General features: G+C 39.4%; 2 protein-coding genes across 5 annotated transcripts in view; both read right to left on the bottom strand.

Moving 5' to 3' along the window:
- The window catches only part of nbeal1 (neurobeachin-like 1), a 70,417-nt gene extending 58,629 nt beyond the window's left edge, over positions 1-11,788 (bottom strand). For both annotated transcript variants that reach the window (XM_058402013.1, XM_058402014.1), the window contains exons 1-2: positions 11,490-11,788; positions 2,474-2,856 (exon numbers count right to left, since the gene is read on the bottom strand). In XM_058402013.1, the coding sequence (XP_058257996.1) occupies positions 2,474-2,524 (51 nt within the window). In that variant the 5' untranslated portion in view covers positions 2,525-2,856; positions 11,490-11,788. The remainder of the gene's footprint in view (positions 1-2,473; positions 2,857-11,489) is intronic.
- A 5,120-nt stretch (positions 11,789-16,908) lies between these two features.
- stradb (STE20 related adaptor beta) lies at positions 16,909-25,009 on the bottom strand. 3 transcript variants are annotated; one of them, XM_058401902.1, is made up of 12 exons: positions 24,853-25,009; positions 23,208-23,317; positions 22,118-22,201; positions 21,903-21,990; positions 21,384-21,505; positions 21,154-21,262; positions 20,513-20,636; positions 19,966-20,137; positions 19,686-19,790; positions 19,274-19,521; positions 19,142-19,184; positions 16,909-18,562 (listed from the first exon to the last, which is right to left on the bottom strand). In XM_058401902.1, the coding sequence occupies exons 2-12, from the start codon at positions 23,217-23,219 to the stop codon at positions 18,401-18,403; spliced, it is 1,269 nt and encodes a 422-aa protein (XP_058257885.1). In that variant the 5' UTR covers positions 23,220-23,317; positions 24,853-25,009; the 3' UTR covers positions 16,909-18,400. The 3 variants fall into 3 exon arrangements, with proteins under 3 accessions (XP_058257885.1, XP_058257887.1, XP_058257886.1); XM_058401903.1 differs by lacking the exon at positions 19,142-19,184 and having other exon boundaries at positions 18,427-18,562; XM_058401904.1 differs by lacking the exons at positions 21,154-21,262; positions 21,384-21,505.
- Between the last annotated feature and the right edge of the window lie 1,496 nt (positions 25,010-26,505).

Here is a 26,505-nt window from a genome sequence, read left to right as displayed (position 1 = left end):
AAAATACGAAGGAAGTCGCAATAACCTGACAAAGTGTGTGTGTAAGTGTGTGTGTTGGGGGGGGGGATACCATGTGATATCTCGCCTCCTTCCTAACCGAGCAAACGACTTAGGGTGTGATGTAGTGCACTTCATATCCATTTGGGACACAGCTCCCTTATACAGTATACAGAAAGCACACTAGATATGAATGCTACCTGACGCTAGCAGAGCGTTTTCCATTTTAAGCTACAGCTCTGTCCATTAGCTGATTTAAGCTCCGCCCCCTGTTCCATGGTCTAGCCGAAAAACTAAAAAAAAAAAAGGGTTCCCTTACTCGGTGCATACAGCCATCATCCTGCTGGTTTTTCTGAACACTCTCTCTCTGTGTGTGTTGAATACAGAAGTGTGTGATCTGAAACCGTGACAAATGTCTCCAAGAGTCATTCTACGACGCCGACAGCAAATCTTTCTAACTGCATAAAGAACGAACTCTCGGTCTGTCTCTCTCTCTCTCTTTCCCACACACACACACACACACACACACACAGAGAACAATCTCTAGTTTCTCTAGTTCCTCAAAATACAGAGAGCCAAACCCCTGACAATTGCTCCTTATCTACAGAATCCAGCATAAATTAATAACCCGGATACGAGACTAATCATCCATCAGGTGTCCATCCATCATATTTCTTTTCCAGTTTTATTTTTTATGTTGTAATTAGAGATGGCCGAAACACCACTGTTCCTTTTTTTGTGACAGCAATACTAAAAAACTGAAACCATCAGCAGATATCCATAAACATCCCCCTTTTTCTTTTTTTTCTTTTCATCTAGTTTTGCCCTAAATTAACATTTTTTTTGGAAGGTTTTCGATTCAATAATTTAAAATCATCTATATGGGCTGGATTGTATAAAACTATAAATATAGTAAAATCAATACTTAGATAAATAAATAAACAGATAAAAAAATTAATTAATTAATAAAATATATAAATAAATAATAAAATAAAATAAAATAAAATATTAATTACACAAAACCATTAATTATTCATTATTCAATTAGACCTTTATCTATATGGACAGGATTGTATAAAACTATACATATAGTAAAATCAATCCTTAGATAAATAAATAAATAAATAAATAAATAAATAAATAAATAAAAAATAATAAATAAAAACTAAACTAAACTAAAATAAACTAAACTAAACTAAACTAAAATAAAATAAATAATGAAATAAGTAAATATTAAATAAAAAGTAAATATTGAGGTTTTTAAAAAAAATACTTTCTATATGTTATGGAATTAAACTGAGGTCAAAAAAAAAAATCACTATTTCTTTCTTCAGTCCGCATTTTCTATCCCAGATTTTAGCTGTTTAAAGACTCTAGTTAAAACCCTAACCTCAGACTCTACTCAGGTTACATCACTTAAGCCTCAGATTCTGAACACAACCCCCAAAATGAAGAAGACACTATAAAGACACACCCAGACGTTCACCACGTTACCTTTCACACTCTTTAACTATCAAACATCTCAAGAGTGAAGATAAAATTCTTTACCGAATGCAAAAAACGAGCTACAAGAAAGATCGAAAGTTCTGATTTTCCATTCAAAAACCACAGGGGGGGGGGTGTAAACTTTTGCACAGGGGGCAATACTTCACTACTCCTGTGTGTACACGGCTCTCGCGGGGTCAATGAACTGAGCCGGAGATTTCTGAGCTGCTCGCTACGCTCTCCAGAGTGGACTATAAACCAGGGTACCAGGGTGCATGTAAATAAGAGTGACATGTTTTAAACACATTGTTCCAGTTCCTGCTCTTATATAAAGGAAGTGCACTAGATGTGGCAGAAGCAGTGACTACTAACGTTTCCTAAACCTACACTATGTGATCATTAGTGCTATATGAACACTATATGTACACTATATGACCAGAGTGACATTTGGGATTGTTTTCCCTAGAGACCTTTTTCATGTATATGAAGCATAAAAGCATTAAACACACACACACACACACACACAGATTTTCACTGCAGCTGCTCACAACAGCTAGCTCTAGCCAGTTTATCGATGCTGTGTCCATTAGCACCTTTCCCAAATGATCCACTTAAACTAGCTAGCTAGCCAAGTGTGGCGAAAAAAACCCCATAGCTAGCTATTTACTGCTTATTTTGATATGGAATTTACCGTTAATAATAAATATTTGTTTGGATTTATCTCCGGGTTCGCATCTTGATTAGCATCACTGTTATTTATTACAGGATATGACATCACAATTACTGTGTGCTAGATAATGGGTAAAAATAATGGAGGGGTGTCTAAATGGCAGAAAATGTGTACATATATATATATATATATATATATATATATATATAGATAGATAGATAGATAGATAGATAGATTCAAGATTCCAGCTTTTTCCAGAAGTATGTACACCCCCACTGTATGTCTGGTTCTATAGACGTGAAACAACACGTTGGACTTTACCTTGTTGCAGTACAACATCCAGACCTCATACAGTCTCTCGTTCGATGCCATTCTGCACGCCGGGGTGTGAGGGCGATGCCAGCATGCAGGCACGAATGTTTAAAACGATTTCCCGGGAGTCAGCAGCGTGGCTTCCACATGGTCCGAGCCGCCTGAGAAGCTCAATCACGAGACGTCTGTGCATTAGAAGCCCATCTCTCTCTCTCTCTCTCTCTCTCTCTCTCTCTCTTTCTTTCTCTGGTTGGTCAGTGAACTACTCAATGAGAAATCCTCTCAGAGTATCAGAGCTGGGCGTGCGAGGCCAGCATGTACGGCTCCATGGAGAGCGATGAGGTACGTCACGAGTCCTGGACGAGATGGACCGCGTCTATCTTCCCCTTCACCTGAGACGAGAAAAGACATGAGGTTAAAGATTAAAGGTTCTGTTTAAACTTCGATTTCAGTCATGTTTTATATTTATATACATTTATTGAGCTTATTTACATTTATAGAGCGACCTACAGAGCGATTTTATATATACATATATCATCTATACAACTGAGCAGTTGAGGGTTAAGGGCCTTGCTCAGGGGCCCAGCAGGGGCAGCTTGGTGGTACTGGGGTTCAAACTTACAAATTTCCGATCAGTAGTCCATCACCTTATCCAGTGAGCTATTTCCCACTTCCTACTTCCCACTTCTCCTACACATGGTCATGAGGAACATGGAGGCTATGACAGGGGAATTGGGGGCACAAGGTGGGGCACATACAGGATGGGGCACTAATCCATCACAGGGCAACAATCCCACACACATTCATTCACACACTATCACCAAATCAGCCTATAGAACGTGTTTTTCGAAGCCAGATGCAAACTACACACACATATATACACACACAGCTGACACTTTAGTTCTAACCCCCAACTCCAGAGTTGTGACTCAAACATGTTAACCACTAAACCACCAGTGACAAGTTTTTCTTTCCCATGGGACCCAAGTGCTGCGAGGTCCTTTTCAGAAATTTTAGCGATGGTCATGAGCATCGTCGGGGTTTACACGCCTGAACGCACTGCGAGAAACGCCGCACTTCCTGAGAGGATCGCACAACACGCACCGAACCGTGAACATAAAGGAGTTTCTGCACGAAGGTGTGGAGCAACATCTCTCTAGCGGGGTCTCTCAGATTATTCAGGAAGTGATCTTTCGAAATAAAAGTTTTCAGATTTTAGATCAATCAGCGATGCATTTAGATAGATAGATAGATAGATAGATAGATAGATAGATAGATAGATAGATAGATAGATAGATAGATAGATAGATAGATAGATAGACAGACAGACAGACAGATAGATTTAGAAACACTATTTTTGTCCCTCGTGAATACTGACACTAATATGAGGAAGCTACTGAGCAACTAGGGGACGTGTTACGGATGATTTTAATCAGCTGTGTTTATGTTGGAGTGTCTTTGGGATTGTTTGAGGCTAAAACTTCTTTATTTTGCTGTGAAACTTGTGCTAATTTTTTTGGGAAAAAAATACTCAAATTGGTGAAATCCCAGGCACGAGGATTCTTCTTTTAAACACCTCCCAGTGAGACACCTCAAGCTCTACTCATGTTCCACATGTGAAAGGAAGACGGGTTGTGTACTACGTTTCGGTTCAAATCTGCAGGAAACTTGGAAAAAAAAAAATCGAAGCTCCTCCGAATCTCACAGAGTCTGTATTATTTTGCGTTACTTTCTCCTTGAGATGCGCTAGCTACACAGCGAGGAAAGGAAGCTCAGGTGCTCAGTGCTCGATGAAAGCAACTGCTCTCACATGTGAAACAGGTTCTCATGAATACCCTTGTTTGTGTGTGTGTGTGTGTGTGTGTGTGTGTGTGTGTGTGTGTGTGTACTCTATTAATGATACAGCTCAAAAGTTCTAAAGATGTTCATTCAGGTTTCTCGAGGTACTCCAGAAACAGCAGATACGGAGCGACCATTGAGAGTGAAGACAGGAGGTCATGTGATCAAGGCAGAGCGAGCACGCTGGTTCTCCTTTGTTTCGTATCATGACGGCGATTTTACACGCGAACCAAATCTCCTTTCAGAATGTTTCGTGTTAGCGTCGAGAAAACCGAAGTGGAATGCTGGCTGGCCCCACCCTCTGAGAAACCTCGTAACCATGGCAACCAGCAGTATAATTTTCTTCCTCTTAATATTTTCACAGAGCATCGTTCAGACACACCCTGATCGCTGTTGTCTGTCCGTTAGAGCAGCAACAATGAGTAGACCGGGCTGACATCACGTAGATACTCGGACCCGAGAGCGACTTCCGGTGACATCATAGATGGCGACTGGGAGTGGGCATGTCCAATTCAGCCGAGAAAAGTCAAACGTCGAAGCAAATACGGAGCGACTTGGCGACTCTCTACCGATGAGAGGTCATGTGATCGGATTTTAGCGTCAAGAAAACTGAGGAGGAACGCTGGCTGGCCCCACCCCCTGAGAAACATTGTTACCATAGCAACCTTTGGTATAATTTTCATGAATAATCCTGGATAGAGTGCAGTACATCCCGTTTTACCAATGAACCAAACCCTCGGCAAATACGTAGGAGGCGCTTTTATGTCGCCTGCCACCCAAAGAAGTTTACGAGTCTGAACAATGACTTTCAATGGGACTGTTTTGCATCTTCGAATCACATAGTTTCCTAATGAAGAAGCCCAACCTGCCTAACAGTGGCTCTTCTAATAACCATCCGAACAATAGGGTTCAGAGTAAAGATATTACTGCATTCCTCAGGAATGACGAGTTTATGTTATGCCCTCATGCTGAATATTTCCTGCAGCTAAATAAAGATCCTTTATATTTGGATATGATGAAAGCTGCATATTACAAATCACCACGTTCCGGGAGTAGGATTGCTTCCGATTTAATATTTACATTTAACATCTTCAACAGTTTCAAGTTACCCACGGTAGTGACATTACCCACAATGCCATCTGTCTAACTCCTGACAGTACTGCGGTAAGATTTCCCCTTTGCATCTCTACTTAAAGCGAGAGAGTCAGAGAGAGAGAGAGAGAGAGAGAGAGAGAGAGAGACAGACAGACAGAGACAGAAAGAGAAAGAGAGAGAGAAAGAGAGAGAGAGAAAGAGACAGCGAGACAGAGACAGACAGTGAGAGAGAGACAGACAGACAGAGAGACAGAGACAGACAGACAGACAGAAAGTGATGCGGCGGCGCTTTAGTCCTCCAGCACGTCCAGCTCTCATCTCCTCTACACTCGGGTCAAGCAAATCAGCTTCCGAAGCTTGCATGCAAATACTGATTACTGAATACAGATTACTAAGTAGTCGGGCGGAGTCTCTGCTGAAACCTGTGTCGTATAGCTGCAGTGCATTCTGGGATGTAGAGTCCAGCGAGTCCACTATATCAACTCATAATAATTCACACGAGAAAACCCTAAACACGACACTGACATGAAAAAGGGGGATTTTTGCATGAACAGGCATCCCATGCTACAAATCCTTTTAACTGCAAAGGAAGCTTGGCAGCTGAACGGGACAATTCATCTGAAAATCAGCCCGGAATAAAAGATCCTCGAGAGACATCTGGTATCCGAATGGGACAGACTGTGATGAGTATCGTACATAAAACTGATCTGGGATCAGCGGTTATTACCATGTCGCTTTATATAAAATCCCCGCTTTTAATTCAGTTTATAAAAGACAAGCTATAATTATGAGATTTTGTATTTCTGTATGCTGCATGAACATCTGAAGCTGATGGGGTCTCAGTGACGCTGCTATAACCGCTGGAAAGTATGTCATGAACATACCAAGAGACACGTGGTGAAAAAAGTCGGAAAGGGCAACTGGGGCATTTCAGCGTGCTCCATATCTGCAGCCATTACAATTTATATATAAATAAATAAATCAGCTGTTGATGGAAGTGGTCAGGGTTTGACAGGGCAGCTCGCTGCTGACATTTTCAACGATTCTGACGATTTCCGTTGCCGTTTCCTGCCTCAGCACCGCTTTTCCTGTGGCAGACGCTCCAGGTTTCATCGTATAACAGCAACGTGATAAATACTAACAGTGTTACAGATTTTCTGAACAATTTGCTGGACTCCCACACCCTGAACGGACATGGTGCTAAAGGTCTCCTACAACTCTGTGGGGGGTGGGGGGTGGGTACTTTACTTCAGTATGAAGACGCTTCTCTCGCCATCGTCTCAGAGCAGAAACCGAACCTCAGCGCAGTTTCCAACAGAGAAGAATAAAAAAATAAAGACAGACAGTTTGTAAGACGCTGTGTCAGAGAAGTGATGTTCCTGGATGGAGGAAAAGCAGACAGCAGAGATCCAGTATACAGACGTGTCATGGTCACGTGACCTACTGATAACACACAACCCTGGAGCCCTTCTCTACACGGCTTTAATATTCGGATTGAGTTTAATGTTTAAAGTGATGTGCTGTCATGTTATTTCCCTCAGGATCAATAAAGTCTATCGAGCTAGTCCTGTCTGTCTGTTTAACTGTCTGTTTAGCTGTCTGTTTAGCTGTCTGTTTAGCTGTCTGTCTACCTGTCTATCGTTCTTGTCTGTCTGTCAGTCTATCTCTATATGTTGATCTGTCTATCTGCTATCACTGTCTGTCTATCTACCTATCTGTCTTTCTCTCTGTCAATCTGCCTGTGAATCTGCCTATCTATCACTCTGTCTGTCTGTCTGTCTATCCATCCATCCATCCATCAACCTATTTGTCTATCTATTGTTCGGTCTGTCTGTTGATCTGTTTATTTACCTATGTGTCTGTCAATCTGTCAGTTAGTCTGTCTGTCTGTCCGTCCATCCATCCATCTGCCTGTCTATCTATCTATCTATCTATCTATCTATCTATCTATCTATCTATCTATCTATCTATCTATCTATCTATCTATCTATCTATCTATCTATCTATCTATCTATCCATCCATCTGCCAGCCTATCTATCACTCTGCCTGTCTATCTATCTATCCATCCATCTGCCTATCTATCACCCTGTCTATTTATCTATCACCCTGTCTATTTATCTGTCTATCCATCCATTTGTCCATCCATCGATCTATCCATCTGCCTGCCTATCTATCCATCTACCAGCCTATCTATCCATCTGCCTGTCTATCTATCTATCTATCTATCTATCCATCCATCCATCTATCTATCTATCTATCTATCCATCTATCTGTCTATCCATCCATTTGTCCATCCATCGATCTATCCATCTGCCTATCTATCTATCCATCCATCTATCTATCCATCTATCTATCTGTCTATCCATCCATTTGTCCATTCATCAATCTATCCATCTGCCTGCCTATCTATCTATCCATCTGCCTGCCTATCTATCTATCCATCTGCCTGCCTATCTATCTATCCATCCATCTATCTATCCATCTGTCTATCCATCCATTTGTCCATTCATCAATCTATCCATCTGCCTGCCTATCTATCTATCCATCTGCCTATCTATCCATCCATCCATCTATCTATCCATCCATCCATCTATTTATCTGTCTATCCATCCATTTGTCCATTCATCAATCTATCCATCTGCCTGCCTATCTATCTATCCATCTGCCTGCCTATCTATCTATCCATCCATCCATCCATCCATCTATCTATCCATCTGTCTATCCATCTATTTATCTGTCTATCCATCCATTTGTCCATTCATCGATCTATCCATCTGCCTGCCTATCTATCTATCCATCTGCCTGCCTATCTATCTATCCATCTGCCTGCCTATCTATCTATCCATCCATCTATCTATCCATCTGTCTATCCATCCATTTGTCCATTCATCAATCTATCCATCTGCCTGCCTATCTATCTATCCATCTGCCTATCTATCCATCCATCCATCTATCTATCCATCCATCCATCTATTTATCTGTCTATCCATCCATTTGTCCATTCATCAATCTATCCATCTGCCTGCCTATCTATCTATCCATCTGCCTGCCTATCTATCTATCCATCCATCCATCTATCTATCCATCTGTCTATCCATCTATTTATCTGTCTATCCATCCATTTGTCCATTCATCGATCTATCCATCTGCCTGCCTATCTATCTATCTATCTGCCTGCCTATCTATCTATCTATCTATCTATCTATCTATCTATCTATCTATCTATCTATCTATCTATCCATCCATCCGCCTATCTATCCATCCATCCATCTATCTATCCATCCATCCATCCATCCATCTGTCTATCCATCCATTTGTCCATTCATCGATCTATCCATCTGCCTGCCTATCTATCTATCCATCCATCTGCCTGCCTATCTATCTATCTATCCATCCATCCATCTGTCTATCCATCTATTTATCTGTCTATCCATCCATTTGTCCATTCATCGATCTATCCATCTGCCTATCTATCCATCTGCCTATCTATCTATCTATCTAGATATCTATCTATCCATCCATCCATCTGCCAGCCTATCTATCACTCTGCCTATCTATCCATCTGCCAGCCTATCTATCACTCTGCCAGCCTATCTATCCATCACTCTGCCTGTCTATCAATCTATCTATCCATCCATCCATCTGTCTATCCATCCATCTGTCTATCCATTCATTTGTATCCATCGATCTATCCATCTGCCTGCCTGCCTATCTATCTATCTGTCTGTCTTTCCATCCATCCATCCATTTGTCTCTCTCTGTCTATCCATCCATCAATCTATCTATCCATCTTCCTGCTGATCCATCACTGTCTGTCCATCCATCCATCCATCTTCCTGCCGATCTATCATTCTGTCTGTCCATTCATCCATCCATCCATCCATCCATCCATCCATCTTCCTGCCGATCTATCACTCTGTCTGTCTATCCATGCATCCATTCATTCATCCATCCATCCATCCATCCCTCTGTCCATCTGTCAACCAACCAATCAATCCACTATCTTTCTGCCTCTCTGTCTGTCTGCCATAAAAATAAATCAGTTTGGTTAGAAATGAGGTGTATGACACATGCATGGATTTTTGTCGTTAATGTGTTGTGATGTCACAGTCATGATGTCATGAAGACCCTCCCATCCCTGTGATACTGTCTTCATTACTACAGCAGTCTTTCTAAAACAGCAAAGACAAGTCTTGAGACTAGAAATTGGGTTTTCTGGGCTGGTTTAAAAACCAACCTGTCCATCAAAACCTTATTTTATAGAAAGACTCTTATTGAACCCAAATGGTGACAAAACAAAGGGAATAAATTCTGAATATATCAGAATGAGAGATAAACCATCCGAAGACAGAGAAACCCGTTCACCACTGAAACTGTTCCCCATGCAAGAAAGACACACAAGGAAAATATGTCTCTCTTTATGAACTGTCGATCTTTTTTGGGGTTTAGATGTGGGATTTCTGAGATGTATGATAGTTCTTAGTTATGCTGGGAATTTTGTTGAGATGTGGAAACCCTGTTTGGGAACATTACTTAAATAACATATGACTAGAAATCTTATCTCACAGAAAGAACAAGAAGACTTTGTACAAAGATTTTGTCATGACTTACATTTCATTTTCTCCCCCACAAGCTTATATATATATATATATATATATACACACACACACACATACACATACATATACACACATATACATATATATATATATATATATATATATACACACACACACACACACTATATTGCCAAAAGTTTTGGGACACCCCTTCAAATCATTGAATTCAGGTGATGTTTTTCAGGGGTTGGATTTGGCCCCTTAGTTCCAGTGAAAGGAACTCTTAATGCTTCAGCTTCATACCAAGACATTTTGGACAATTTCATTCTCCCAACTTTGTGGGAACAGTTTGGGGATGACCCCTTCCTGTTCCAACATGACTGTACACCAGTGCACAAAGCAAGGTCCATAAAGACATGGATGAGTGAGTTTGGTGTGGAGGAACTTCACAGAGTCCTGACCTCAACCTGATAGAACACCTTTGGGATGAATTAGAGAGGAGACTGTGAGCCAGGTCTTCTTGTCCAACATCAGTGCCTGACCTCACAAATGTGTTCTAGTGGAATGGCCAAAGAAAATTCCCATAAACACCCATAAATTCCCATAAACCTTGTGGAAAGCCTTCCCAGAAGAGTTGAAGCTGTTATAGTTGCAAAGGGGTGGGCCAACTCCATATTACATTCATGTGCATGTAAAGGCAGACGTCCCAGTTTTGACCTGTCTCTGCTCTAATTCACCCCAAAGGTGTTCTATCAGGTTGAGATCAGGACTCTGAAGTTCCTCCACACCAAACTCACTCATCCATGTCTTTATGGACCTTGCTTTGTGCACTGGTGTACAGTCATGTTGGAACAGGAAGGGGTCATCCCCAAACTGTTCCCACAAAGTTGGGAGCATGAAATTGTCCAAAATGTCTTGGTATGAAGCTGAAGCATTAAGAGTTCCTTTCACTGGAACTAAGGGGCCGAGTCCAACCCCTGAACTCAATGATTTGGAGGGGTGTCCCAAAATTTTTGGCAATATAGTGTAGGTATGGGTTTAAATGCTTAATGTTTGATTAATATTGCTGCAAAAAGCCTAAGTTTTAAGCCTAAAGAGCTGGAACTGAACCAGGACCTGGAGGCTGTGAGTATTTTCAGTGCCAGCTTCTTCTCCCCCCATCCTATAATTAACCCTTCATTAATGTTGCCCTTAAACCCATCATGAGACGTGTGTTCGAGGATAAACTGGCTGTCCGGAGAGTAAAGTTTCAATTCAGATGGACATCAGGGGCATTTTCTTATCAGTAGCCCAGATATTTACTCTGCTGTTAAAGCTTGAGCGTCAGATCCTCGGATTAAGAAAGCCTATAATAAGCTCTGCGTGCCACAGCAACGTCAACCACCAGTGTTATTAACACACACACACAGGCGCGCGCACACACGCCCGCACGCACGCGCTGACAAATATTCAGCTTCATTTCTGCGTGACAGCTTGTTATTCGCGGCAGGTTAGATAGTTAGTTAGTTATTTGGTTATTTAGTTAACTTACCCAGGTTAACAGAAATAGCTCCCGGGTGCTATATCCTTCAGCGAGCTGCTTCTTCCACTTCGCTCACTTCGCACTGCCTTCCTCCTTCGGTAACGTCCTAAATGCCGTAAAGCGCCATGAAAACACTGCGCGAGCCAACTCAACTGTTTAAACCAGTTAGCCCCGCGCTCAATACAGCGACCCTACACGAGCCGCCAGGAGTCTTAAGAAAGCATACAGTGCAGGGTCTATTTATTTATTTATTTATTTAAATTATTTATTACTTATTTATTTATTTCTCACGATCGTTTTTCGACAGCGCCTCGCGGCTTTACGACGCTTGCAGCCTTCTTTGCGGTGCCGATGTGGAGCTGGAGCGCCCTAGTCGCGTTGCAAGGGGCGTGGCCTGGGCCGTGGTCCAATCGGCGTGCCGGGGTTACAGTGCACTTAATGACGGGGTTTTAGAGCTGGACTTATTTAAAAACACAAATTTAGTTCATGTTATAAATTATTTATTTATAAGACTTATTCTGTCTTATTGTTATAGTATAATTATTTTCAGTGTAGCTATTATTATTATTATTAATAATAATAATAATAATAATAATAATAATAATAATAATAAATTAATATTATTACTGGTGGTGGTGGTATTTTTTATTGTTGACGTTATTAGTGCTGTTATTATTGTTCTTATTTTTGTGTTATTTATTGACAGTAATTTATTTTATTTACATTATTGTTGGTGGTGTTTTCTTCTTCTTCTTCTTCTTCTTATTATTATTATTATTATTATTATTAGTTGTAGTAGTAGTGGTGGTGGTGTTAAATTTATTAGTGTTGTTATTATTGTTCTTATTTTAGTGTTATTTATTGACATTTTTATTATTTACATTATTATTGTTGCTGGTGGTATGTATGCATGTGTTATTATTATTATTATTGTTGTTATTATTATTATTATTATTATTATTATTATTATTATTATTATTAGTGTTGATGGTATTTTTATAATTTAATCTGAATATTCCCTCAGTGTGTTTTATTTCTCCACATTACAGTGTTTATTATGTGGTGTACCGCACTTCAGTGTTTTGTGCTCGTGTTGGTAATTCACTGCTGTAATCAGTCATAAAGACGCGAGTCATAGATGGAGGATATTTAAAGAGATATGGCGCCACCTGTGGGTCAAAGAAAAGTGACGACAGTAAATAAGATGATTTCTGAGCTTTAGGTCACTTCTGAGTAAAAAAGGTTACAGCTCAGTGTCTTCCAGTTCTTCCCACAGATCCATCTGAAAGCTCTGTCCATTTCATCAGACGTGTCACTCCAGAATAATAATTACAATAGATAGATAGATAGATAGATAGATAGATAGATAGATAGATAGATAGATAGATAGATAGATAGATAGTTTTGCTTAAAATATTGCAATGCACACATTATGGGTGACATATCAGAGTTCAAAAGAGGACAAATTGTTGGTGCATGTCTCGCTGGCGCATCTGTGACTAAGACAGCAAGTCTTTGTGATGTATCAAGAGCCACGGTATCCAGGGTAATGTCAGCATACCACCAAGAAGGACGAACCACATCCAACAGGAGTAACTGTGGACGCAAGAGGAAGCTGTCTGAAAGGGATGTCCGGGTGCTAACCCGGATTGTATCCAAAAAACATAAAACCACAGCTGCCCAACTCACTGCAGAATTAAATGTGCACCTCAAATCTCCTGTTTCCACCAGAACTGTCCGTCGGGAGCTCCACAGGGTCAATGTACATGGCCGGGCTGCTATAGCCAAACCTTTGGTCACTCATGCCAATGCCAAACGTCGGTTTCAATGGTGCCAGCAGCGAAAATCTTGGGCTGTGGACAATGTGAAACATGTACTGTTCTCTGATGAGTCCACCTTCACTGTCTTTCCCACATCCGGGAGAGTTACGGTGTGGAGAAACCCCAAAGAAGCGTACCACCCAGACTGTTGCATGCCCAGAGTGAAGCATGGGGGTGGTTCAGTGATGGTTTGGGCTGCAATATCATGGCATTCCCTTGGCCCAATACTTGTGCTAGATGGGCACGTCACTGCCAAGGACTACAGAATCATTCTGGAGGACCATGTGCACCCAGTGGTTCAAACATTGTATCCTGAGGGCGGTGCCGTGTATCAGGATGATAATGCACCAATACACACAGCAAGACTGGTGACAGAGTGGTTTGATGAACATGAAAGTGAAGTTGAACATCTCCCATGGCCTGCACAGTCACCAGATCTAAATATTATTGAGCCACTTTGGGGTGTTTTGGAGGAGCGAGTCAGGAAATGTTTTCCTCCACCAACATCACGTAGTGACCTGGCCACTATTCTGCAAGAAGAATGGCTCAAAATCCCTCTGGCCACTGTGCAGGACTTGTATCTGTCATTCCCAAGACGAATTGATGCTGTATTGGCCGCAAAAGGAGGCCCTACACCATACTAATGAATTATTGTGGTCTAAAACCAGGTGTTTCAGTTTCATTGTCCAACCCCTGTAGATAGATAGATAGATAGATAGATAGATAGATAGATAGATAGATAGATAGATAGATAGATAGATAGATAGATCTATAGATAGATAGATCGATCCAGGGAGCAGCAGTTCTGCAGACAGAAACTCCTCCATGATGAGAGAGGCTAATGGAGACTGGCCAGACTGGTTGGAGCGGACAGAAAGGCTACAGTAACCCAGATAACCACTCTGTATAATTGTGGTAAGAAGAAAAGCATTTCAGAATACAGAACATGTCAAAACTTGAGGTATTTGAGCTTCAACAGCAGGAAACCACTTCAACAGAATGCTGACACTGCAGTGGACACACACTCACTAAAACTGGACAGCTGAAACACATAGGCTGGTCTGATGAATCTGGATTTCTGCTGAGGAATACAGATAGTTGAGTCAGAATTTGGTTCCATCAGCATGAACCCAATCCATGAACCCAATCTGCCAGTGTCAACAGCCCAGGGTGGAGGAGGTGGTGTGTAATGAAGTGGGAAGTGGGTTTTTTTTTATTCTAATCAATTATTCAATCATTGCTTGAATGCCACACCCTATTAGAGTATTGTTGCTGACCATGTGACCACAATTTCACATTTCCTAATGGCTGCTTCCAGCTGTAATGCATACAGCTCAAACTAGCTTCATGAACATGGCGATGAGTTCTTCAGTGGCTTTCCCAGTCTCCGGATCCGAATCCAGTAGATCTCCTTCAGGATGTGGTAGAATGTGAGATTCACAGCATGAAAAATCTGATCATGAACTCAACATGGTGCAGAATCTTAAAGAAATGTTTCCAACATGTTGTGGAATCACTGCCTCCCACAAATAATTGAGCCTTATTTGAGAGCAAAGGGAGGCCCTGCTCAGTATCAGGATCAGGCTGAGGCTCAGAATCAGAGCTATTATCAGAATAAATATTAGAATCAGTATAAGAATCAGTTTTAGAATCATAATCATAATCATAATTAGTATAAGAATCAGAATCAATATCAGTATCAGAATCAGTATCAGAATCAGAATCAGTATCAGAATCAATATCAGTATCAGTATCAGTATCAGAATCAGTATAAGAATCAGTATCATTATCAGAATCAATATCAGTATCAGAATCAATATCAGTATCAGTATCAGAATCAGTATCAGAATCAATATCAGAATCAGTATCAGAATCATTATCAGAATCATTATCAGAATCAATATCAGAATCAGAATCAGTATCAGTATCAGAATCAGTATCAGTATCAGTATCAGTATCAGAATCAGAATCAGAATCAGTATCAGTATTAGTATCAGTATCAGTATCAGAATCAGAATCAGTATTAGTATCAGTATCAGAATCAGAATCAGTATCAGTATCAGAATCAGTATTAGTATCAGTATCAGAATCAGTATCAGTATTAGTATCAGAGTCAGTATCAGTATCAGAATCAGTATCAGAATCAGTATCAGAATCAGTATCAGAATCAGTATCAGTATCAGTATCAGAATCAGAATCAGAATCAGTATTAGTATCAGTATCACTATCAGTATCAGTATCAGAATCAGTATCAGAATCAGTATCAGTATCAGTTTCAGAATCAGAATCAGAATCAGTATCAGTATCAGAATCAGTATCAGTATCAGTATCAGTATCAGAATCAGTATCAGAATCAGAATCAGAATCAGTATCAGTATCAGTATCAGAATCAGTATCAGTATTAGTATCAGAGTCAGTATCAGAATCAGTATAAGAATCAGTATCAGAATCAGTATTAGTATCAGTATCAGAATCAGTATCAGTATCAGTATCAGTATTAGTATCAGAGTCAGTATCAGTATCAGAATCAGAATCAGTATCAGTATCAGTATCAGAATCAGAATCAGTATCAGTATCAGTATCAGTATCAGAATCAGTATCAGTATCAGTATCAGTATCAGAATCAGTATCAGAATCAGTGTCAGTATCAGAATCAGTATCAGTATCAGTATCAGTATCAGAATCAGTATCAGTATCAGTATTAGTATCAGAGTCAGTATCAGAATCAGTATTAGTATCAGTATCAGTATCAGAATCAGTATCAGAATCAGTATCAGTATTAGTATCAGAATCAGTATCAGAATCAGTATTAGTATCAGTATCAGTATTAGTATCAGAGTCAGTATCAGAATCAGAATCAGAATCAGAATCAGTATCAGTATCAGTATTAGTATCAGTATCAGTATTAGTATCAGAGTCAGTATCAGAATCAGTATTAGTATCAGTATCAGTATTAGTATCAGAGTCAGTATCAGAATCAGAATCAGAATCAGAGTCAGTATCAGAATCAGTATCAGAATCAGTATCAGTATCAGTATCAGTATCAGAATCAGTATCAGTATCAGTATCAGTATTAGTATCAGAGTCAGTATCAGAATCAGAATCAGAATCAGAATCAGTGGTGGCTCAAGTGGTTAAGGCTCTGGGTCATTGACCGGAAGATCAGGGTTCAAGCTCCTAACCCATCCTGCTCCAGGGGCGCTGTATCATGGCTGACCCTGCGCTCTGACCCCAGCCCTCAAGGATGGGATATGTGAAGAAAGAATTTCACTGTGCAGTAATGTATACATGATCAGTAAAGACAACTTAACTTAACCAACTCAGAACATTTACACCATTAGTGTCAGACCATCCAAGTTTTAGTTGAGCAAAAGTATTGGAACAGACAGTCGTTATATGGCCCATTAAAATAAACAACACTTAACACGGCTGCTTAAAACACTCCTGTGTGTGCTGATATACAACACTGAATCAGCAGGAAAAGTGACTTCCTCACATTTCAGCAGTGTTCCCATTCCTCACGCAATACCTGCGGTGAAATCCTGATTGTGAATTCGAAGAAGAAAAAACAAAACAGTAGAGCGATTGTTAATAAAGCCAGGTAAGAATATATTTATAACCCATTTTAATGATTCATACAGTTTACATAACAGCATAAAAAAACAAAACATGAATGTGATTGAGTCGATATGAAGTCGATCACAGTCTGTAGTTCCTCAAGAGTTTGGAAGAGAGTGTGTTTCTTCACAGGTTCTGTTAACACAAGGTTCGGGTTTCTTCACTGGGAAAAACAAAATTCAGAGGACACGGAAAGGTCGTTCATAGGGCATGGACACACACACACACACATACACACAAACGTTACAATCACACACGCTTCATTTTCCCAGTGTTGGAGGCTCAGTATATCGGTTTCACGACTACAGTGGTGTGTCTGAAGTCACTGAGGTTTAATAATGTAGTGATGTCTATAAATCTATCTAAATCTAAGGCTTTGAGACGAAAACTCATGAACACGAGACGGTTTTACAAAATCAAAAACCTAAACAAAGAAATTCTACATTGTGACATCGTGATGTATTAAAGAAAGGGGAACATTAAGGGGGTAAATAAGGCAGGAGTCTCTCTCTGTCTCTCTCTAGAAAATTAATCATTCATATATATCTATCTATCTATCTATCTATCTATCTATCTATCTATCTATCTATCTATCTATCTATCTATCTATCTATCTATCTATCTATCTATCTATCTATAGTGAATTTATTATTTTTATTATTACTTATCATGAGCTCCATTTCTCTCTCTCTCTCTCTCTCTCTCTCTCTCTCTCTCTCTCTCTATATATATATAGAGAGAGAGAGAGAGATATAGAGATATATATATATTTTTATTATTTTTATTATTATTATTACTTATCATCTCACTCTTTCTCTTTCTATATATAAATACAATATAATTAATAATTAATATATAATATAATTAATTTTAAAACTGCTGTATGTATTTATGCAGAAAAATAATAATAAGGCAAAAATATTTATTTCGCTATGTTAAAGGCTTTAGTGTGTCAAGTATTTTTTAAAAGAAAAAGAAAATATATATAAAAATTTTAATATCAAAAGGGACAAATACTGAAAAGATCTACAAATGGAGTTTAACTAAAATCTTAGAACAAAAATAATTATATAATATATATGTAGGAAAAAAAAAATATATATATATATATATATATATATACCAGAACTTACATGGTAATTTCCCACGAGCAAGCACTTCTCATATCTCTAAGTGTTTCTATTTCTGTGACCTGTCTTATCAGAGATGGGAGAAGAGTTTCTAGCTGTTTAGGGTGAGGAAATCTGCTGAGGTTTCCTGTCAGACTAGCCATGATTTCTGTACAAGATCGGATGATGAAGGTGAAGATTTTTCACTGTACAACAACAAGCACAGAGTCAGCTGCTACGGGGGATCACAGTAGAAGAAGAGAGTGTGAACTGATGAGAGATATGCCGATAAAGACAGGAAGATAGCGTGTAATACAGTGAGGAACAGCTGTCAGGCTGATAGAGTGTGTATAGAGTGTGTATAGAGTGAGTATTAGGAGAAATCCCACACTCCTCCATCCACAGGCTCGGGGTTTGTGTTGGTGTGTGTGTCAGCTTGGAGCGACGGGGGAGATGGTGGAGCGTCCACGGGGCAGGACAGGGGAATGGCTGGGTACACCAGGCTGAGGAATGACTCCGGGGTGTGTTTCTTCACCTGACACACACACACACACACACACAGAAACACTTATCATTTGTGTAGTGGGTATTATAAGTGAGAGATACAGAGAGACAAGGAGAGAGAGACAGAGCAAAATAGAGGTTAGAGTGAGAGAAGGAGACAAAGAGAGGGAAAAAGAGAGGGAAAAGAGAGAGAGAGAGAGAGAGAGAGAGAGAGAGAAAGAGAGAGAGAAGACCAAAATAAGTCTTTTGATCTGAGAGAGAGAGAGAGAGAGAGAGAGAAGAAAAGAAGTGTAATTCGAGCATAAGAAGTCTTTTAGGTAGTCTGATAAGAGAGACAGAGATAGTGAGAGAAAGAAAGAGAGAGAGAGAGAGAGAGAGAGAGAGAGAGAGAGAGAGAGAGAAAGAAAAAGAGAGAATGAAATAAATAGATAGAAAGAAAATGACAGATTGAGAGTAAAATAAGGAGATGGGGAAGAAAATATAGAAACGGAGATGGACAGAGAGACAGAGAGAGAATGACAAAGATGACAGATAAACAGGTAATCAGAAAGAAAGCATAGGAGAAAAAGAGAGAGAGAAGGAAAAAGAGATGGATAGAGAGACTGCTCACCTGTTTAAAGAAGGGATGAGAGAGGAGAGTTGATGCTGATGGCCTGTGAGACAGAAAGACAAAGAAAATATATCTGTTTATATTTGGGGTGTTACGTGTGTGTGTGTGTGTTTGTGTGTGTTTGAGTCTGACCTGCGTTCAGGTTGTTGTTGTAGGCAGAGCTGTAGCAGGTTGTGTAAGGTGGCGGAGTGGTTTTTGGGGGTGGGGCTTTGCGGTCTCTCTGCCGTGGCGGTGCGTGTTAGACTTCCTGCGGCGACGCTCTCTCCGATCCCAGAGTCCACTCCGGAACGAGACACCTTCAACGTGCTGAAATCTCCCAGAGCATAGGGGGCGCCATCAAGCATGCAGCTCAGAGAGCCACGCAGCTTCTGCAGCAACATCTACACACACACACACACAAAAACACACACACGCACACACACACACACAGAACATACACTGCTATAACACTATACTCACACACAATACACTTTGTCAATGTGTGTATATATGTGTGTGTGTGTGTGTGTATGTATATGTGTGTGTGTGTGTGTGTGTGTGGTACCAGGGTAGGGGGCAGGTCCTGGAACGGAACTCTTCCACTGACCAACTCCAATGCCAACACACCCACACTGTAGATATCAGACTTCACTCCGTAACCATGAAGATCCTGCAGAAACACACACACACACACACAGTGTTACAGTGTTGCTCTGTGTGCATGTATAAACCTGTTCTTGGAGCTTGGGGCAGCAGTGAGTATGTGTTTGTGTGTGTGTTTACCATTCTCACAAGCTTGGGCCAGCAGTAAAGGTGTGTGTGTGTGTGTGTGTGTGTGTGTGTACCTGTCTCAGGAGCTCGGGGCTGAGCCAGGGGAGCAGTGAGGGTGTGTGTTGCGGCATATCAAACACAACCTCCATCCTCTTTCCGTCTCTCATCAGGCTGTACACACACTGCAGGCCCGAAAGACACACGTGACCCCCTGCCGAGAGCAGCACGTGACTCGCCTTCACACCTCTGACACAATCAGAAAGAGAGAGACAGAGAGAGAGAGAGAGAGGAGACAATGTGTGTGTGTGTGTGTGTGCAGAGCAGAAATATTAACATTAAATTATAACCCCACACAGAGATTTATTTGGGATGCTACAGAGTTGGAAGAAAAACCTCCCAGATGTTTCCGTAACCATAGCAACCCCAATCCATGGAAGACCGGTCACTGAGCTATAAGAACGTTTCTGTTGATGATCATTGCTGCTACAGGATCAGCAATTATTATTTTGCACTGATTTGTGTTTCTTTTCGGAGCCTAGAAAGACCCGCACCCTCCCCTTATTATTTTTTCCAGTGGTCATTTAGTACGAATGTAAACTGGTACAAGCCTCTAGTGTGTACCTGTGTATGTAGCCCATGTGGTGCAGGTACTTCAGAGCATTCAGGACTCCGTAAAGCAGATACGCGACCAGAGATTCACTCATTCCATCTGGGAAAAACGTCCTGAGTAACGAGTCTGCGGAACCTACAACACACACATCATCATCATCATCATCATCATCACTTCTAAGGCTAATGTATTTAAAAGAATCATTGATATTAAGCTCTATGAAGGCCATATGTACAGTATAATGACTTAAAAATATATTAATAACGTGATACAGAACATCTAACATGCACATTGTTATAAATATTCATGAAAAGCCATAAGGATTCACAGCAATGTTCATTATATGGATTAACAGAATGCATCATAAGCTTATAATATGTTTATTACCACAAGTTTTGCTTGGTTCCGTTTTCCATATTGGTGTTTTAATAAATTAATAATAAAGTTTCTTCAATTCTTAATTCGTTACACAGCTACATAGATCTAAAGTGTAACACATTTTTGTTTTATTTATAAACATGTATAAAGCCTTATAAACGCATTATAACATAATATGAATGTCGTCATAGAAAGTGTTACCGAACCAAAGATCAGCACTTTTTATCGGATTAATTGTTTTTGGTGAGAAAGCTGTGTGTGTGTGTGTGTGTACCGTAGCTCATTAGAGGAGCGAGAACCCACAGCTGGCAGCAGGAACTGAACACCAATCTGGACGTCAGCAGGTTCGGGTGACGAAACAGTCTGGACAACAGAGCCTCATTCTGACCCACACACACACATACTATGTTTAAGTTTCAACATAAAATAAGACCATGTAGGCGATCTCAAGGATCCTAAGGGTGCCAATATTTCTGGAGTCGCCTCGAGGAGGAGTGTATTTACCATAAGCTGCAGCAGTTCCTCCTCCGTACACTCGTCCAGATTGGTGTTTTTCACCGCCACCAGTCGACCGGAGGGTCTGTGACGGGCCATGCTCACCTGGCTCAGGTTATTAAAACCCTGCCCTACACACACACACACACACACACACCCCTCATAACTTTGCACATTCATTTAGTTGAACTCTTTATGTATGGAGACACTGTTATGGGTCTTATTTTAGTTTTTGAATACTTCTCTCGTGTGCCTACAAATGTAAAAAAAAATACACACAACACACACAATTTCCTCTTTTAGCATTAATGACGGAGAAAATCTCATTTCAGCTTAATCTGACCAACACACGATACCAAGCCGACATGGATTTAAATGCTGGTTGAAATGGACGCAATGATCTGGTCAGTGAGATAAATGTCTTTTGTGTGAATCAGCTTGGTCCATCATTCTTGTTGGATAATGTTTCTCTCTCTCTCTCTCTCTCTATCTCTCTCTCTCTCACACACACACACACACACCACTTACCGAGTACTGAGAGCAGCTGATAATCTGCAGGTTCAGCAGACAAGCCGGAGAGGTCATCGTCAGCTCCAAAGAAAGAGCCATCGCTGCTCTGTTACACACACACACACACACACATATTTGATATTCCGCACAAATAGCTACAGTACTAAATTGAGGTAGGGGGTTGATATTAAATCCATATATTTATACATCTATACATATTGATTCTTACTGACCAGGTACGACCCACTGATGTCCTCATACTGATCCTCACAGCTGATTGGCTGGACCTGGGAGTGGGTGGAGATACAGGAACAGTCCTGGGAGAAAGATGAACATAGTCAATATAGAGACCAAATGTCTAGAAACAAAAGATTTAGTCTTAGTATCAACATCATGTGTTAGTCATGAAGGAAAAAAGCCTCTGAGTCTGAATAAAATATACTAGAATTTGCATAAAGGATCATTTGCTCTAATTCAGTCATTGTCAGTCCCACACATTAGCTCATTTCTTCAATTGGCTCAGTTTCCTCACCTGTCATCTGAGTGTCCTCTGAGTGTCCTCTGAGTGTCCTCAGAGGCGGTTTATGTTTAGATACAGAGCTGAAACATGTTCCTTACACTTTCGAAAACCTTCCTAACTTGCTCAGTTTAAGACAAAACGGCAATAGCGGAGCCGAACAAAAATAGTCGACTTGTATCAGTGAGTCAAATGATCTGACTCAAGAAGATTCACACTCATGAAATGATTTTTTCCCCTAAACATCGTCAAAGAATCATCATCAGGGCAATGGTGGCTCAAGTGGTTAAGGCTCTGGGCCGTTAACCGGGGGTTCAAGCCCCAGCACAGCCAAGTTGCAACCATTGGGCCCTTGAGCAAGGCCCTTAACCTTCTCTGCTCCAGGGGCGCTGTATAATGGCTGACCCTGCACTCTGACCTCAACCTCCAAGGATGAGATATGCGAAGAAGGAATTTCACTGTGCAGTAATGTATATGTGACAAATCATTTTTTTCCCATAGTCTGAACAGACTTCTGCATCTGACTGCGTGAAAATGAAAAGCAGAAGGAGGTCTCGACTTTCAGGACAATAAATAAACGCAGTTCAGAACCTGGAGTGAAAACACATGAGCTGCGGGTAAATGAAAGTAGAGAAGTGGAGAGGTGAAGTGCTGTAGATGACATTTCTGAGTATGCAGGGACAGGAAGCAAGCCCGGGGGGGGCGGAGATTAACGAGGACGTTTATTCTTAAACGCCTGGGTCCCTTGAAACCTGAGGAATCAGGACAGATATGCATTAACGAAAAGAATATGAGATCGTTTTTACCAAGAACGACATGAGGTGCGTTTGCCGGCAGTCCCGCTGTGCTGCAGAGCATTCATCAGTTTCTCGCTGTGCCTCTATGATACGCTCCAAACATCAACACACTTCATATGCTGGAAAACAGAGAAGAAGGGAATTGAAGAGAATAAACACAACAGAATACTGAAACTGTAATCATGAAGGAAATTAAAAACTCCTCAATAGTGTTATACACCGATCAGCCATAACATTATGACCACTGAGAGGTGCCGTGAATAAGACTGATGATCTCCTCATCATGGCACCTGTTAGTGGGTGGGATATATTAGGCAGCAAGTGAACATTTTGTCCTCAAAGTTGATGTTAGAAGCAGGAAAAATGGACAAGTGTAAGGATTTGAGCGAGTTTGACGAAGGGACAAATTGTGATGGATAGACCACTGGATCAGAGCATCTCCAAAACTGCAGCTCTTGTGGGATGTTCCCGAGCTACTGTTGCTCAAATTGCTGAAGAAGTTAATGCTGGTTCTGATAGAAAGGGGTCAGAATACACAGTGCAGGACGGGTCAGGGCTGTTTTGGCAGCAAAAGGGAGACCAACACAGTGCAATATTAGGCAGGTGGTCATAATGTTATGCCTGGTCAGTGTAAAAGTTCAATATTATGTTACTATTAATCCCTAACATTTATCCCTAATGAGCAAGCCTGAGGCGACGGTGGCAACTTTAAACTTCTTGTAAAAACTTTCATGTGCACACTATTAGGGGAGTTATAACAAGGTTATAACACAATTTAAGCCACACACACAATACACCAAATTAAGAGTCCCTAGAACATTCTATGCTTTATTTTACAAATTATTATTACAAATATTGCTCCAGCTATGAACGTCATCGTGTGCTACGCGTCTCATTCGAACAAGAAACATTAAAGTAACGTGTGTATGCGATATTTTTGTCCTTATTCTCACAATCTTCTCTCTCTACATCCTGTATTTCCTCAAGATCGTGAAGTGACTCAGCAGAACGAGAGATAATTAGAGCCAGAGTAAAATTCTCCAATGTGCATTTCAGGGTCCTACAGGAAGGGGACCTAAACTTTTTTCGTCATGACCTGATACAATTATTTGCCCTTAAGTAGAACAAAAAAATCGAAAATAAAAACAAATATATGGCAAAAGTCTACTGAAGAGGAGTAAACAAAATCTATGAAGTTATTTATGTTGTTCTGCTCTGTTAGGAGAGCTCCTTTATCACTGTGAGCTGATATTTATGAAGTAACCTTCGGTCTAGGTGAGGTGAGGTGGGGGGGGGTATTTTGTCCACTTTTTGCCCCTCTGTGTGATGTAAGAAAGCCCTTTGGTCACTTTACACTGTCTTTCCTCACCCTTACACTGAGATCTGAGACAATCCCACCTCCCAAAATAATGGTGACCAGAACAAATGGATTTTGGACTACAAGGCTCATCATTAGCTTTAGAGATAACGAGCAGAGGAACAATTAATGTTACATCACATCCGGAGATAATGACATCACTGAAATCACATGAACAACTGACCAACAGCTCATCCTGCCTTCCTTTAATTAACCTTTAACTGCTGAACACGTCTCTCTCTCTCTCTCTCTCTCTCTCTCTCACACACACACACACACACACACAAACACACTCACCGTGCGTGGTCTGGTTTGAAGGATTATCTAGATTATGGTGTTAAAATCCGGACTCTACTGTTAGAGCATAAAGGCAGCTACTCTGTATGTGTGTGTCCTTAACACACACACACACACACACACACACACACACACACACACACACACACACACAAAACAAAGTCCTCCTCTTCGCAGCTGATCTCACACACTGACGTCACACAGCAGGACATAATAAAAGTTCCGAAGCTATAATAATAATAATAATAATAATAATAATAATGATGATGATGATTGCATGCTTTTACTATTGTTTGCTAAATATGAACTCAGAGAGCGAGATAGTAAAAATAAATAAAAAATAAATACTACTACTACTACTACTACTACTACTACTACTACTACTACTAATAATAATAGTTGTGCAATATTATCTTACAGTTATTCACAATTATTATAACTCACAAAAAGCAAATCTGTGTAATTTATAAATTAATAAATAAACTGTTGTTCTTTGTTTGTTATATATATATATATATATATATATATATATATATACACACATATATATATACACCCATATATATATATATATATATATATGGTATATATATATGGGTATATATATATGGGTATATATATATATATATATATATATATATATATATATGGGTTACAACCTTAATATATATATATATATATATATATATATATATATATATATATATATATATATATATATATATATATATATATACACCCATATATATATACCATATATATATATATATATATATATATATATAAAACCCATATATATATACCCATATATATATACCCATATATATATACCACATATATATATATATATAACCCATATATATATATATATATATATATATATATATATATATATATATATATATATATATATATATATATATATATATGGGTTACAACCCTAATAATACAGTAATAAAGCAATATATTACTTGTTTAGGAGATAAAATAATAACAATACATCATTTTGTTTGCTATAGTGCACTACATAAGGTGTCAGAGTATTTATTTTGTATATTTTATAGTTTTCTAGAGAGACAATTTAAGGTTACTCACTTACTTTAGAAAATACAAGAATTCGATATGTTGTGTAAATTTGTGCTTTTTCTAGAGGACAAAAAGTACAATAATAAAAAAACGAGACATTACAAGAATAAAATAAGACAATAATAAAATAAGAATAAATAATAAAATAAAATAAGAATAAATAAGAAAATAAAACAAGAATAAAATAAGACAAGAATAAAATAAGAATAAATAAAAAATAAGATAAAAATTAAATAAGAATAAATAAGAAAATAAAACAAGAATAAAATAAGACAAGAATAAAATAAGAATAAATTAGAAAATAAGTCAGAATATTTCTTACACAGTCTTCAAAAGTTAATAATATAATATAATTCAAAAGTTGATAATAATAATCTGGTATTTTTTGAAATTTTTTCTACTTATAAAACTGAAAGTTAACATATCTTTACACTGTCTTTTCCATTTTGTCCTTATTTCCTATCAATTCCAAATATATTTCTTGCAATATTTTGACTTTATTCAGGCAAACATTTTTTGTACTAATTTTATTTTATTTTTATTCTATTCTATAAAACACGCCTTGGT

Source organism: Hemibagrus wyckioides, linkage group LG11, assembly GCF_019097595.1.
Source record: "Hemibagrus wyckioides isolate EC202008001 linkage group LG11, SWU_Hwy_1.0, whole genome shotgun sequence".
NCBI lineage: Eukaryota > Metazoa > Chordata > Actinopteri > Siluriformes > Bagridae > Hemibagrus > Hemibagrus wyckioides.
This window is presented reverse-complemented; position numbering and strand designations above follow the sequence as displayed.